The sequence below is a fragment of the Myotis davidii genome, unplaced genomic scaffold, assembly GCF_000327345.1.
Source record: "Myotis davidii unplaced genomic scaffold, ASM32734v1 scaffold425, whole genome shotgun sequence".
NCBI classification, from domain to species: Eukaryota; Metazoa; Chordata; class Mammalia; order Chiroptera; family Vespertilionidae; genus Myotis; species Myotis davidii.
In genome coordinates this window covers 239,672-255,447 of record NW_006296413.1, presented here as the reverse complement: position 1 = coordinate 255,447, position 15,776 = coordinate 239,672, and the positions used below count along the sequence as shown (strand labels likewise).

Here is a 15,776-nt window from a genome sequence, read left to right as displayed (position 1 = left end):
TGGCTGGCAGTTAATTTGCATATCTCGCTGATTAGCCAATGGGAAGGGTAGCAGACGTACGCTAATTACCATGTTTCTCTTTTATTAGATAGGATTTTTATTGATTTCATAGAGGATGGAAGAGGGAGAGATAAAAACATCAATGATGAGAGAGAATCATTGATAGGCTGCCTCCTGCATGCCCCACACTAGGGATTGAGCCCACAACCCAGGCATGTGTCCTTGCCTGGAATCGAACCTGGGACCCTTCAATCTGCAGGCCAACACTCTATCCACTGAATCACACCAGCTAGGGCTACTTAGTTCTTTAGATAATCTTTGGAGTATATAAGGTTGGTAAAATCCCATTTAAAAAATGAAGATACTAAGGCTCAGATAAATTACTTGCTGTTAGAGGGAGAGCGAGATATCTACTCTTGAGTGTTTCAAATCTAGTTCTATTTAGATGGTTTTCAGTATTTGAAATCAGTGCTTCCTTATCAGACTTCAAAATTTGTCTTCCCAGAGCCTTTCTGCCAATTCCCAATATTTCAGTACCAGTTTAGTAAAACGTTCTTATGAAATTTACCCAAAGGGTATTGCACCCATGGTCCATGCTCTTTTATATTGGACTAGAGGCCCAATGCATGAAATTCGTACACTTGGGGGGTCCCTCAGCCCAGCCTGTGCCCTCTTGCAGTCTGGGAGTCCTAGGGGGATGTCCGACTGACAGCTTAGTGCTGCCATGGAGGCAGGAGAGGCTCCCCCACCACCGCTGTGCTCGCCAGCTGTGAGCCTGGCTTCTGGCTGAGGGGGACACCACTCCCCCGTGGGGGCACACTGACCACCAGGGGGCAACTCCTGCATTGAGTGTCTGTCCCCTGGTGGTTAGTGCGTGTCATAGCAATGGGTTGTTCCACAGTTTGGTTGATTTGCATTATTATATAGGATTGCCATTATATGGACAGGGGGTTCTTATTATTTTAGTGCTCTAGAAGTTTGATAAAGGGGTATACCTGGACAAGATTAACTCATGAAGCCTGATTCATTGAACAAAGTAGAAAAATCAATAATTCTTTTAACACTAGTACCTTCTTTTCCCTTTTGGATATACTGTATATTCCATCAAAGGCATTTCTGTACTGGCTAGTTCTGTCCTAGGCAATATATACTGTGTTTGGTGTATAGACTGTGCTCTGACCATCTTTAGCACTGGAGTGTATTCTTGCTCAGTAGGCTGGTGAACTGACATGGCTTCTCTTGCTTAAGTTCTCATTTTTCAGAATAGCCCAGAAGTGGAAACAATTGAAATGTCCATCACCTGATGAATGGATAAATAATTATGGTATATCCATACAGTGGAATACTATTCAACAGAAAAAAATGAAGTACTTCCCTAACTGGTTTGGTTCAGTGGATAGAGGGTCGGCCTGCGGACTGAAGGTTCCCAGGTTCGATTCCGGTCAAGGGCCTGCACCTTGGTTGCGGGCACATCCCCAGTGGGAGGTGTGCAGGAGGCAGCTGATTGGTGTTTCTCTCTCATCGATGTTTCTAACTCTCTATCCCTCTCCTCTCCTCTCTGTAAAAAATCAATAAGATATATTTTAAAAAATAGATACTCCCATCTTTAACATTGCCATTCTTAATTTTTTTTAAAAAAATGAAGTACTGATACATGCTACAACGTGGTTGAACATTGAAAACATTATGCCAAGAGAAAGAAACAAGTCACAAAAGACCTCATGTTGTTTTATTTCCTTTGTATGAAATGTCCAGAATAGGCAAATCTAAAGAGACAGAAGGTAGATTTGTGATGACCTCGGAATGGAGAAATTTGGGACAAATGAGGAGTGACTACTAATGGATATAGGGTTTCTTTGGGGTGATAAAAATGAGAAACATCTCTTCCCACCAAGGCTGGGTGATGGTGGTTGCACAATTCTGTGAACATACTAAAAACCATTAAATTTTACCACTTAAATGGGTGAATTATATGGTATGTCAATTATATTTTAATAAAACTGTTACTTAAAAAAATGCATTCTGCATCTTTATCTCAGAGAAGACCATCCTTATTTTAGTATTTTTATCTTTATTGAGTTTACTATTTTCAGGTTTCTGTTGCTTTTTTTCTGGTATCTTATTGTCAAAACTAGAGAAGTATGTAGATATATGTTTGTATAGGAGCATCATCAAGAGAAGTGTAGATAGCTGCACCTTGCAGTCTTATTGAGGCACGTTACCCGAGAGAATCATCAGCTTTGTCATTTCAGAAAGTGTTTGATCAGTGTGCTAGACCTGACTGGACCTGTGTTTTTCTGTCACTAGAGTCATAAGAAGCTAAAGACTAGCAGTACTATACTGATGTTCTTGTTGGCCTAACTGATATATTCTCTGTGGAAAAACTAAGTTAGTAGCCATTTTATGCTAGCCATGAAATCAGCACATGAATTCATAGTTTAATGGCATTTTCCGTGGTAATTTAAAGTACCTCTCTCTATTATAAGAACACCAGACGCTCGATGCAAGAAATTCGTGCAAGTGGCTCAGCCCTCGCAGCCACTGCAGCTTGCCTTGGCCCTCACAGTCCTGGCTTTGTCCAGAAGGTCATCCAGAAGGACATTCGGAAGGTCGTTCGGCTGTCCAGTCTAACAAGGCTGGGTTTCTTCTGTCAGTAGTTGAATTATCAGTTTAAAAAGTAAATAAAAGTTACATAAATAAAATATTCCATTAATCGTCATCTTTTCTGAGTGACAGTGCTTCACTATGTTTTTATTTGAGGCATCTATTGCCAACATTCCCTTCTGGGGTCTAGCAAAAGTCCTGCAAACCATCTAGAGTTTAGTTTACCACTTAAAAAAAGTTTTCTTTTCAGCTTACCCACTTTATATTTTATGTCAGTGTTTCAAGGTTTAGAAAAAGTAGAAAGGATTTGGTCTTAATGAATAATGATAAATTTCATTGAAAGCACATGGCAAACAAACAAACAAACAGCATTTAAGGTAGAGATTGGCTTTTTTAGCATATGGCCTAATTTTTTGAGCTTGTTTGTGGTTTTGACACTTGCCTGCTAATTGTGATAGAGTGGTAAACAGGTTTATTTATAGTCTCCATTCAGTAGACATGTTCAATGTGTGCCTTGCCTGTTCTGCAAAAGTTCAAATGATGTTTATCCCCTCTGTATCCTTAGCACTGCCACATTGTTGGTGCTCAGAAGGGAGTTAAGGTAGATTGCAAAGGAAGTGGAAGAACTCCCTTTAGGAGAACAGAAAATTTATTTTAAGAATGTTGCACATATCAATCCCTGCTATGATCATTTTTATAGAAAAGTATATTTAGCTCAGGGGAAGAATTTGAGAAACAAGAAGTAACTAAAAATGTAAGCTTGATTCATTGCTGAGGGATATATTATTCTTTCATGCATAGTTCAATTCTTAGAGTTTATTTTATTGTAAGACTAGCTGGTAGAACTCTGACATTGCTGACAGTTTCATCTAGATTATGAGTGCTTTAAGGTATTGCTTCCCTGTCTTTTACATGTAATGATACACATAGAAAATGATAATCTTTTATGGCACACAAAATAGTGGTGATAATGTAGTAGACACCATGTTAACCAAGTAATCAAAGTGAACATTATCAGTAAAGGAACAATCAAAATTATATGCCATTTGATAGCATATAATGAAAAAACATTAATTCTGTAATATTCCTCTTAAGGATTTATAACCCAGATATAAATGAGTAAACATCAGACAGATCCACATTAAGGGGACATTTTATAATAACTCGTCTGTAATGTCTCAGCCAAGGTCAAGTAAGGAACTATTTCACATTGAAAAAGACTAAAAGAGCCTGACTGGTATGGCTCAGTGGTTGAGCATCCACCTATGAACCAGGAGGTCACGGTTCGATTCCTGGTCAGGGCACATGCCCGGGTTGCAGGCTCAGTAAAGGGCATGCAGGAGGCAGCTGATCAATAATTCTCTCTCACCATCATTTGTGTTTTATCTCTCCCTCCCTCTCTCTTCCTCTCTGAAATGAGTAAAAATATATTTAAAAATATATATATATATTTATATATTTAAATATAAAAAAGAAAAAGACTGAAAGAGATAAGACAACCTAATGCAATGCATGACTCTGACTTGGACATTATTAATATAATTGGCCAAATTTTGAGTCTGAGGCTTAGATGTGGAGATGTATCAGTGTTCATTTCCTGATTTTGATGATGGTATTGTAGTTATTTAAGAGAATATTCCTGTTTGTAGGAAATACAAAGTATATAGTTATTTGGGGAATTGTTCTCAAGTGGTTCAGGAAAAAATTTTCATTATACTATTCTTACATCTCTGTAAATTTGAGATTGTTTTTAAAATAGAAAATACTCACAAACATGCAAATCTAGTAAACTATGAATGTATGACTTTGGAGTTACATAGCGTTATGTGGAGCCTGTCATAGGTTGTTAATCTTCTCATGGGAAAGCTATGTGAAGTAGCAACGTAATTTATGTGGGAATGATATCTTTCATGGAATACATTTTCTAAATAATCAAAGCTCGTTAAGTGCTAAAATGCTTTTTAATTGTTTTGATATATCCTACTTTTTTGCCTTTTAAAGCAGAATACATGGAACTTAGTCTTGTCTCTTTTGGATGACTAATGTCTCTAATTATGTGAATATTTATTATCCTGTTCTGAAATATTATCTAAGTCTAGATTCACTTGTAGCCTTTGGGGTTTTATTTTGTTTTGGTCTTATCTCTCAACGTCTGGTTTTCAGTTCTGTTGATGTCATACTGCATGTATTTAACAGTTTGCCAGTTTTCTTTCTAGTGTTTTATATCTGATCTGCTGTAGTCTCAAAACCAAGTGTATGCTTTTTAATGTTATGTTAATAAAAGCATGAGGTGTAAGTGTAGATATTTTATCATAGCGATATTGTACATAGTGCACCTTCTAAAGCTTAATTCAGGATTATGACTAGGTTTCAAAGAGTCCTGAAAAGTGAAGAGTTACTATAAATAGAAGGTATTTTTTCTGTCATTTATTAACTTTCCTTAGAATGTCAGATGAAATCAGATACTTTTAAAGCAGCGGTTCTCAACCTGTGGATCACGACCCCTTTGGCGGTCGAACGACCCTTTCACAGGGGTCACCCAAGACCATCCTGCATATCAGATATTTACACTACGATTCATAACAGTAGCAACATTACAGTTACGAAGTAGCAACGAAAATACTTTTATGGTTGGGTCACAACATGAGAAACTGTATTTAAAGGGTCAGAAGGTTGAGACCTACTGTAGGAAAACCATTCTGATTTTTTTTTTTTAAAATTTCAGAGCTCCAGAGATTATATTGGGGCTGCCATTTTGTGAAGCCATAGACATGTGGTCATTGGGATGCGTGATTGCAGAATTATTCCTTGGATGGCCGCTCTACCCAGGAGCATTGGAGTATGACCAGGTAACAGAGCTGTCAAGATAATCTAGTAGAATTGGTAGATTGTAAAGAAAAAAATAGACTACTAAGAATGCATTTCTTTAGGTACACAATACATGTCGAAAATCTTTTAAAAATAAAATGGCGAGACCTGAGATCTTGTGGATTTTAAATTCAAGCTCTCAAAACTGTGTTTGATTTTTAAAAACTCTTTTATAACACTAAGTACATTTCATAAACAAAGTTTGAGTCCACAGGCCCAAAAACCAGTTTTGTAAAGTTCGTGGGAGATTTTTTTTGCATCATGTTTATATTATTGGACTGTGTCCATTTAAGTAATAGTGCTTTGGCAGTGTGAATAATAAATTGGAGCTGCATGGATGGGGTCATTAGGGAGGCAATGTGAAATTGCATAGCTCAGAATCGAAGACCTGAAATAGGGATGGGGAAGAGGGACAGTTAAGAAAAGTGCCGATGAGGTAAAATGACTACGGTTTTGGATGTTGGGGGAGGGTGATGAGGGAGAGAGACTTGTCTGGCATAAATCCGATTTGTGTGGTTGGGTTGCTGTTTATCAAAGGGGAAGACATGAGAATTAACAGATTTTAGGGAAAATTAGTTTAGAATATGTTCACTTTGAAGTACCTAAAGGCCAGCTGATTGGAGAATTTCAATAAGCAGTTGAATCTACAGCTCCAGAGCAAGAGGTAAATATTTAGATTTAGAGATAAAACTAGGGACACTTGGGGCTTATAGAGGGAAGGAAGAAGAGATAAAACTCTGGAAGGCAATGTCATATGGAGGAAGGCAATTAAAGAGTGTCAAGAATTAAGAGGAGAACCAGAAAAAATGTGGAAATGGAAGGAACAGAGTTTTTAAGTAAAAAGGTAATGGGTAATAGTATCATGGTAGAAAAAGGATTAATATGGGACTATTAAATATGTCAGTTATTAACAGGCCATTACTTGTCTTAACCATATTATGGGAGCGATAGTAAAATTCAAATTGTAGTGTGTTGAGATGAGAAGTAAGATATAGGCTACTATTTTAAGATCCTTAAGTGAATGAGGAAAGAATTTTAAATAGTTAAAGGAAATTTTGAGGGGGATAGAAGATATTAATCATTTATGAAATTGAGGGGAATGATCTCAGAGAGAGGAACAAATAGAAGATGCAGGGGGAGGATGGATTAATTGATAGAGCAGAGTCCTTGAGGTTTAAAAAATGAGAATCCTGTGTTCTCAAACACAGTTTAGAGGAGTTAAGCCTCTTTTTATTCCCTGTGCTGCTTAGCCATTAAATTGGGGAACAGATATTTGAAGGCCTACTATGTATCAGACATTATCATGGGTGTATATTTAAGTTAACAAAACGAAGTTCTTCTTTTCATGAAACTTCACATTCTCATGGAGAGTCGGGTAAGAAAATAGAAAGTAATCATGGAGAGTATCAGCTGTTAGAAAGCATGGTGGAGAACAATACAACAGAGTAAGGAAGATATGGGTTACTGAAGAGGGAAGAGCTTACTATTTATTGGTGGGTCATGGGAGGCTTCATGAATAAGGTGACATTTGAGCTGAGAGCTGAAGGAAGTGAAAGATGAGCGATTCAGATGTCTGGGCAAGGAGTGTTCCAAACAGAAGGATATTAAGTTCAGAGCCCTGAGGCTGGAACTTTTCAGTATTCTGAGAGTGCTCATCTATACCCGTCTCTCTTCTGCTACTGACTCAGTCAAGCCAGGGACACAGATGTGGTCACTCCAGTGCTCCCACAGTCATAATTCACCAAGCCTCTGTCAATCTAAGTCTCTCTTAAATCCACTCCTTCCTTTCTGTCCCTACAGTCTCTCAACTCACGCCCTCCTCATCTCCTCTGGCTTCAGCTTCTCACCATTCTTGGATGTTAAAAATGTAACTTGTCCATTTCCTGCCTAGATGTCTCCAGGGGTTTCACATTATTATTACCTCCTGGAGTAAATAAAATCCTTTTGCCTCTAGTTCAATTTCATCTCTTGCCATTTCTCCCTTATTGAACCTCTGTGCTTCCACTCTGAATGTGTGGGCATTTCTCCTGATTTTCCGTATTTACTCTTATTATAACATTAACACAAACCGTAATAGATTAGATTTTCCCCACTCCTCCAGGGCTAACAAACTCTTATTTGTTCTTTAAGACCCAACTTGAGCATCACCTCTTCTGGAACTTTCTGGAACTAGAATTATTTTAGGTATCCCTTCCTTTCTGTGTCTTTACATAAAGCATGCGTTTATTATGGTATTTATAATAATCATATGATACTTATAACTGCATTATAATTGTTGACTTGTGTATTCCCCACTAGACTGTGAATTTCTCGAGGGCACAGACTATATCATTTAATTCTTGACCTGATACCTAGCATAATGTCTGATATTTAATAGGTATTCAATTAATATCTGTTGCATGAAAGAATAAACTCTGATGATTTGTAAATTATTTTTCAGATTCGATACATTTCTCAGACTCAAGGTTTACCAGGAGAACAGTTGTTAAATGTGGGTACAAAATCCACAAGATTTTTTTGCAGAGAAACAGATATTTCTCATTCTGGTTGGAGATTAAAGGTAATTCATTTATATATATATATATTTAGAAAAACATTGTCTCATGTGCATAGATAATGCCCTCCATGCTTATTTTTATTTTATTGCATTTTTCCTTCTTTTTAATTTTCATTTTTGACATACATACCCCTCCCTCCACCCCATAGGAGGGGAAAGCCCTTTTTTTGAATGACTTAGCTCATTCTCTGACCTGGCAACATAATTATTAACTCATCTTAAATGATTTTTTAAAAAATTTTATGAGTATAATTACTTGTGTTCTGTGTGTTTAATCTTCTTTATCCAGGTCTACATTATTAAGCTTTATAGGAAAAGCACTGAATCTAACCCCTTAGTACATAACCCAAGTACTGAATTTATTCCTGCATCTTTGGGGGATTAACAAATCCTCAATGCAATATTAACTTGTAATTATTTTGTTTAAGGAATTTGTTGTATGTATATGTTTTTTTTTGTTTGTTTTTTTACCTGACCAAGCTCTTTTAATTTTTTTGTACTTAAAAAAATGTACATTTATGGTAGTTACTCCTTTGAAACTACTACTTCTCTTAAAACAGTAATTCCAAATGTGGGACATAGGCCCTACAGGGGGGTAATTTGATTTTTAAGGGGGGCAATTCAAGAATGAATTATTAACAGTGAAGTTTTTGCATTTCTTATGGTTCTAGGGACCTCATATACAGTACATAGATATTGTAACATATTTATGTATTTCAGTTCTCTATTATGTTTAAAAATTTTTATATATATATATTTTTTTATTGATTTCAGAGAGGAAGGAAAGGAAGAGAGAGAGAAACATCAATGAGAGAGAATCATTTGATCGGCTTCCTCCTGCACACCCACTGCTGGGGATCAAGCCCGAAACCCAGGCATGTGCCCTTGATTGGAATCCAACCTGGGACCCTTCAGTCCTCAGGCTGATGCTCTATCCACTGAGCCAAACCAGCTAGGGCTATTACATGTTTTGAAACTTTATTTGCTATTTGTCTCATTTCACTTCATATTAATAATAATATTTTTTTAAAACAATTTCTTAGTGATTTCTTCCTCAGTATTTCAACTGTGTCCTTTGTTTCTTTTATTTTTCTCTTTCATGAATGCCATGTTCTTTGGAAGCTTGTTTAGATCAAGCTAATGGCCTTTTAGGCCTCCTCCACGTAAATAGGAGTTCACTTTCTGAATAATAAGAATTATATGTCACGGGGGGGCATCAGGATTTTAGAGATGCTTAGGTGGGGCACGGCGAAAAAAACGTTAGGAACCATTGCCTTAGAATATTCAGTATATTAGACTAAATATGCCAGAATTAAAGAAATAAAGAATTTACAAATGATGGGTAATAACATACTATTTTCCCTCTTTGGTATATTCAATAAGACACTAGAAGAACATGAGGCAGAGACAGGAATGAAGTCTAAAGAAGCCAGAAAGTACATATTCAACAGTCTGGATGATATAGTGCATGTGAGTACCACAGTCACCGTTGTGAATCTTACATGCTGAAGGTGTTGGGCTTGATTGTCAAGGATATGAAAATATCATTTTCTAAATGACTATGGAATGCTTGCTGTTTTTAACCCTTTCAGACAAAATTGATTTTAAGGTTTTAATCTTCCAGGAACTAAATTGCATTTGTCTTTATTAAGTAATTTATACAATCCTGTTCTTTAGTTTAAAAAATATTTTTTTCTTTATAAGGAAAAATCCTAGCAAACCAATTTCTTTTCTTTATACCTCATTAGAAAAGGATTTGTTTAGGGAAAAGGTTTATTTCCTTCTTTGAACCCTATTTGATGCTTGAAAACATTTTGAGAATTTGTTAAACTCAATTGTTCTTTCTTGTTTCAAAATAATTATAGTTCTTTGTTCTTTTCTGTGTTGTGGTGTATTTTTTTTTTTAACTGGAATTTTAGCATATGCTATGGCTTATTTTTATTTGATGACTTGAAATTTTGATTTTACAGGTGAACACAGTGATGGATTTGGAAGGAAGTGATCTTTTGGCTGAGAAAGCTGATAGAAGAGAATTTGTTAGTCTGTTAAAGAAAATGTTGCTGATCGATGCAGATTTAAGAATTACTCCAGCTGAAACGTTGAACCATCCTTTTGTTAATATGAAACATCTTCTAGATTTTCCTCATAGCAACCAGTATGTTACTTTAAAATCTTTTTAAAAGTGATTGTGGGAAAATAATAATACTGTCTATAAAAAATCAGTGTGTTAAATATGATTCGATTTTTTTTTATTAAATATAAGCCATTGAGTCAAAAGAAGTCACACTAACTTGGCCAAGGTCACATGGGCTAGTAAGTGGCAGAGTTGAACTAGACCATAAATCTCAATTGCACTCCAGTGTTCTTTTTCCAAAACACTATGATAGTCTTATCTTAATAACCAGGTGTGTGTGTGTGTGTGTGTGTGTGTGTGTGTGTATTAGCAGGAAATGTTAACAGTTATTTCTCTTTTGAGTCCCCCAAACTCTATTTTCATTTTCCCTTCATACCATTTGCTTTCCTCCCCTCCCCCTTTTCTCCTGTGTTGTGGAAGGAAAGGAGGTTTTTGTTTAATGGGGCAGTAGAGAAAAATGTATTCTCAAATGGAGAAGGCCTTAACAGAATTACCTTAGGCGGATCTTGCAAATTCTTTGAACCCCAGACCTTATTTATTTTAATAAGCTGAAGGGATCAAGTATATGATTTAAAACAACATCTGCTAATATTTTAGAAAGACTGCATGAAGAAGGTATAGGGATAACTGATATCTGCTATTTGTGGATTACCCTTAAAATTGCACACCCCTACTGGGGATCGACCCTGCAACATAGGCATGTTCCCTGACTGGGAATGGAACTGTGACCTCCTGGTTCATGGGTTGATGTCCCACCACTGAGCTATACTGGCCAGGCAAAATTGGCATTTTTATAAAGTTGAACTACTATCTCCACCCCTCCATACTTAAGAAATGTCTAGTGGTTTCCATATATAAACACTTTGAAAATAACATGATAACTCCATAATTGGTACCATTAATTTAGGGATGTGGAGATCTAGAAATTTAGGAAAAATTATTTAGGGTGGAGGGGGGTCATAAAATTATAGTGTACTAACAAGAAAAAAATGCTTATTGTTGTTTTTTTGTCTTAAAAATGTTGCAGATATAAGATAACACTTTTGCTTGATTTAAAATTAAATCTTGTAGGATTTTCTGGTAGAAACAGTATTGGAAATAGCAGATTAAGTGCAAGTCAGAATCTTTTTCCTTTGGAAATAATTTTTAAATTAATGTACATTGATTTTAAACTATTCTATATGTTTAAAATAATATTGCAGTGACATCTCCCTCCACTTTTTTTGTTTTGCAGTGTAAAGTCCTGTTTTCATATTATGGATATTTGTAAGTCTCACCCAAATTCATGTGACACAAATAATCACAATAAAACTTCATTTTTAAGACCAGTTTCTTCAAATAGTACAGCTAATCTGGCAGCAAGTTTTACTAAACTCGGCACATTAAGAAGTCAGGTAAGAATCTAAGAATTTATATTTTTTTATGATTGCTCATTTTGCTTTTGAAGTCTCATGTCAGCAGTTAGAAGGTACAGTGCTGGTGAGGCCTTCTATGGCTGTTCTATTAAATATCTAATATTTCGGGGAACAACTGGAACAGACCTACCCAAATTCATTTGTTTCTTCTCACCTTTCATTCTTTCAATATCCTCTACTTGCCCTCTGTGCCACAACTCTATGAATAGTAGAACTCAGTAAAGTCATTGTCTGGACCCATTTTTATCATAGAATCAAGGTTTTAAGAAATGTGTTGTAATTCTCTTTATAAAGCATGTATGTAGCAACAAGAAGACTGCTCTGTATAATGCCACGTACATTGCTCATTTCAGGCATTAACCACATCTGCACACTCCGTTGTGCACCATGGAATTCCTCTGCAGGCTGGAACTGCTCATTTTGGTTGTGGTGATGCTTTTCAGCAGACACTGATTATCTGCCCCCCAACTATCCAAGGTATTCTTTCATTTAAATTACACTTTGAATTTAGGCATGGAGTATTCTTAAACAAATTTAATTATTTTTTAAATATACTGTACAGTTTTTGCTACTATTAGTGCTACATTTGAATTTAATTTAAGCTTGTCAGTAGCCCTTAGACCAGTGACATTTTATCGTTGACAGAACGGGTCATATGACAGTTGTATTTCCTGTAGAGTCTAGCACGATAAAATACCTAAGTTAGAAATTAATGAGCTTGAAAGCTATGGGTCGGCCTGTTTAAGTTTTGGTCAATATTTCCAGTACCCACCTGGCACCATACATACTTGTTACAATATTTTTGACTATATTCTCTGTGCTGTACTTCATATCCCCATGACTGTTTTATAACTACTAATTTTTACTTCCTAATCTCTTTACCTTTTACCTAGCTCCCCAAACCCCTCCCCTCTGACAACCATCAGTCTTTTCTCTATATGTGTGAGTTTGTTTCTATTTGTCTGCTTATTTATTTTGTTCTTTAGAGTCCACATATAGGTGAAATCATATGGTATTTGTCTTTTTCTGTCTGACTTATTTTACTTATTAGCATAGTACCCTCCTCTTTAGGGTTAACACTTAAATATATTCATGCAATAAAATTGTAAAGTTATTTTTCAGTAGGAAAAGAAGAAAATTACATTTTTCTCTAATGGCCAATCAAATATACCTAAGATCACTTTTATCTAAAATTGATTGTATCAAACAATCTGCCAACCTATATTGAGAGTAACTGCTGCAACAAATTGCTTTATAAGAATGCACCAGAAGTTAGATAAAATGTACATTGCTTTCCTAATAGATTACTTTGTTAGTGTTAATGAAAATGTTATGTAGGAGATGGTTTTACAATTTAAATCAGAATTTAAACAGTTGTTTAAATTTATAAGAGTTTAGGAAGAAAAATTCTTTCTCCAAGTTAACTTATGTTTGAGAACTATTCTTTTCTATTTCACAGGTATTCCTACAACGCATGGTAAACCCACTAGTTATTCAATAAGGGTAGATAATACAGTTCCACTTGTAACTCAGGCCACAGCTGTGCAGCCACTCCAGATCCGACCAGGAGTTCTTTCTCAGGTTGGTAATAATTCATCCTTTCTGCATATGTGCTGTCCTCCTTATACTCAAGTAGGGGTACTGATCTATTTGTAAAGTATCGGTCTGTGATGTTGGGAAACAATGAAAATAATCTGGATGGGAATTCAAGCCTTTGTAGATTATTGACTTTAACTTTTAAATTATTAGATGATTGTTTAATGTATTTTTGATTTTAGGATCTAATAATGATGAATGATTTATAACTTCTTTCTTCTCCCTCCCTCCCTCCTTTCCTTCCTTCTCTTTTTTCTTGTTTGTTTGTTTTTGGTGCAGCAGACATGGTCTGGTAGAACACAGCAGATGCTGGTACCTGCCTGGCAGCAAGTAACACCCTTGGCTCCTGCTACCACTACATTAACTTCTGAGGGTGTGGCTGGTTCACAAAGGCTTGGAGACTGGGGGTAAGTTAGAAACAAAAGTACTTCTTTGTGAATAGTTTGAAAAATAGTTCTTGTTAAAAAAAAAGAGATTCAATTTTTAAAATTTTCTCCTTAGGAAAATGATTTCACACAGCAGTCATTATAGCTCAGTGATGCCACAACCTCTTCTAACCAATCAGATAACTTTATCGGCTCCTCAGCCAATTAGCGTGGGCATTGCACACGTTGTCTGGCCTCAGCCTGCCACTACCAAGAAAAATAAACTGTGCCAGAACAGGTTGGTGTTGATATTTTAACTTTGCTCTGCATTTTGAGAATTAATCTTTAAGATAAATTTTGCATGTGCACTAAAGGGTCACTCTGTTGTATTCAAAATGACCTCTTTGATAGCTTTGTTACAAACACTAAGCCAGCTCCCTTCTCAATTTCTCAGAGGTATTTTGGTAAAACTAATGGAATGGGAGCCAGGAAGAGAGGAAATAAATGCTTTCAGTTGGTAAGACTGTCTTTATTGCCCTTTTGATATATTACCTACCTATAATTTTAGACCATTTTAGACACAGATATCACATTTACCAAAAAAATGGCCATTTGAATGTAATAAATGCAACCTACATTAGTATTTCTAGAGATAATATTTTATATTTTACAAAACTTATCTGTATGTTAGTGTGTTATATACATGATCCTGAACCAAGTGAAAATTCACGTTACTCATTTTAACAAGATTTCTTAGAAAAATGTCATGTATATTTTGACTGTAGAAATGACACATTATTTCTTTGATTGCAGGAGTAATGCATTACAGAATACCAATATCCCACATTCAGCATTTATTTCTCCAAAGATAGCAAATGGGAAAGATGTCGAGGAAGTGAATTGTATAGAAACACGGGACAATCATAACTCAGTAGAGGCAAGAAATTGTTGTGAAACATCTGTCAGGCAGGACTCTGATTCATCAGTTTCAGACAAGCAGCGGCAAACCATCATCATAGCTGACTCCCCAAGTCCCGCAGTGAGTGTGATCACCATCAGCAGTGACACCGACGAAGAAGAGACGACACAGAGACATTCTCTCAGAGAGTAAGTGCCAAGGCAGTTTCCTGTGTTGATGCTGCATCCTTAAATAATGACAATGGCGCCCTCTGGTGTGGTGAACAGTAACTTTCTGTAACCTAGTGTCTTTGGAGTAAACTTCCTAAGTAGTATTTAACATGGTTATAGCATTTCCCCGTATTTATAAGTTTTTGTCTGTGTACGTTACTCTTCACTGATTTATATACTTAGATGAATTAAATTTTGGCTACCTGACAAATATCTTCTCATTTTTTTATTTCCCTCCCCGTCTCTCTTACTAGTTGTAAAGGCAGTCTAGATTGTGAAGCTTGCCAGAGCACTTTGAATATCGATCGGATGTGCTCACTAAGCAGTCCTGATAGCACTCTGAGCACCAGCTCCTCGGGGCAGTCCAGCCCATCCCCTTGCAAGAGACCTAACAGGTAAAGAAATTTTAATAGTTAAATAATATGTATGAAGTCAGCTAAAAAGCCTGTGATTTCTTTTGTAGTTGTTTAAAATAATAAAGATTTTAAAAGAATCATCTGTTTTAAAAGGGTAAAAAGCCACAAAATTTCAACGTTAGCTCCATACACTGTTATTACAACTTAAGTTTTGAATAAGAACATACACTTTGTCAAAATAAAACAAGACTGTTTTGCATAACAAAGTGATGACCCAGTGTCAGTAGAATACCTGCTGTGATTCTTTCTCTCATTGGTGATTGATTAGCATGGTTCCATCCGTGTTTCCTTGCCTATCCTTCCTTTTGCCCAGGAACATGGATTGCCACTAGAGTAGTAAGCTTCCTCTAGCCAGCATGATGTGCTAACACAATGGTTCTCAACCTGTGGGTCGCGACCCCTTTGGTGGTCGAACGACCCTTTCACAGGGGTCGCCTAAGACCATCCTGCATATCAGATATTTACATTACAATTCACAACAGTAGCAACATTACAGTTATGAAGTAGCAACGAAAATAATTTTATGGTTGGGTCACAACATGAGGAAATGTATTTAAAGGGCCAGAAGGTTGAGAACCACTGCTCTAAAAGTATATATTACATTTTTATATTTATTTGATTTTCTGCTTGAGAAAGAATGCTACCCAAATTGATATTCCACAATTTGTTTTTAAAACTACTGAAAAATAACAA

At 36.2% G+C, this 15,776-nt stretch overlaps 1 protein-coding gene across 7 annotated transcripts in view; it reads left to right on the top strand.

Moving 5' to 3' along the window:
- The window catches only part of HIPK3 (homeodomain interacting protein kinase 3), a 64,669-nt gene that overhangs the window by 41,216 nt on the left and 7,677 nt on the right, over window positions 1-15,776 (top strand). For 2 of the 7 annotated variants that reach the window (XM_015568988.1, XM_006771456.1), the window contains 12 exons: window positions 5,330-5,453; window positions 7,913-8,032; window positions 9,413-9,499; window positions 10,000-10,184; window positions 11,398-11,557; window positions 11,932-12,055; window positions 13,038-13,159; window positions 13,457-13,581; window positions 13,676-13,837; window positions 13,994-14,056; window positions 14,353-14,646; window positions 14,922-15,062. In XM_015568988.1, coding sequence (XP_015424474.1) covers window positions 5,330-5,453; window positions 7,913-8,032; window positions 9,413-9,499; window positions 10,000-10,184; window positions 11,398-11,557; window positions 11,932-12,055; window positions 13,038-13,159; window positions 13,457-13,581; window positions 13,676-13,837; window positions 13,994-14,056; window positions 14,353-14,646; window positions 14,922-15,062 — 1,707 coding nt within the window. Of the gene's footprint in view, window positions 1-5,329; window positions 5,454-7,912; window positions 8,033-9,412; window positions 9,500-9,999; window positions 10,185-11,397; window positions 11,558-11,931; window positions 12,056-13,037; window positions 13,160-13,453; window positions 13,582-13,675; window positions 13,838-13,993; window positions 14,057-14,352; window positions 14,647-14,921; window positions 15,063-15,776 lie in introns of all 7 variants that reach the window. The other 5 variants (XM_015568989.1, XM_006771458.1, XM_006771455.2 and 2 more) reach the window with 4 other exon arrangements.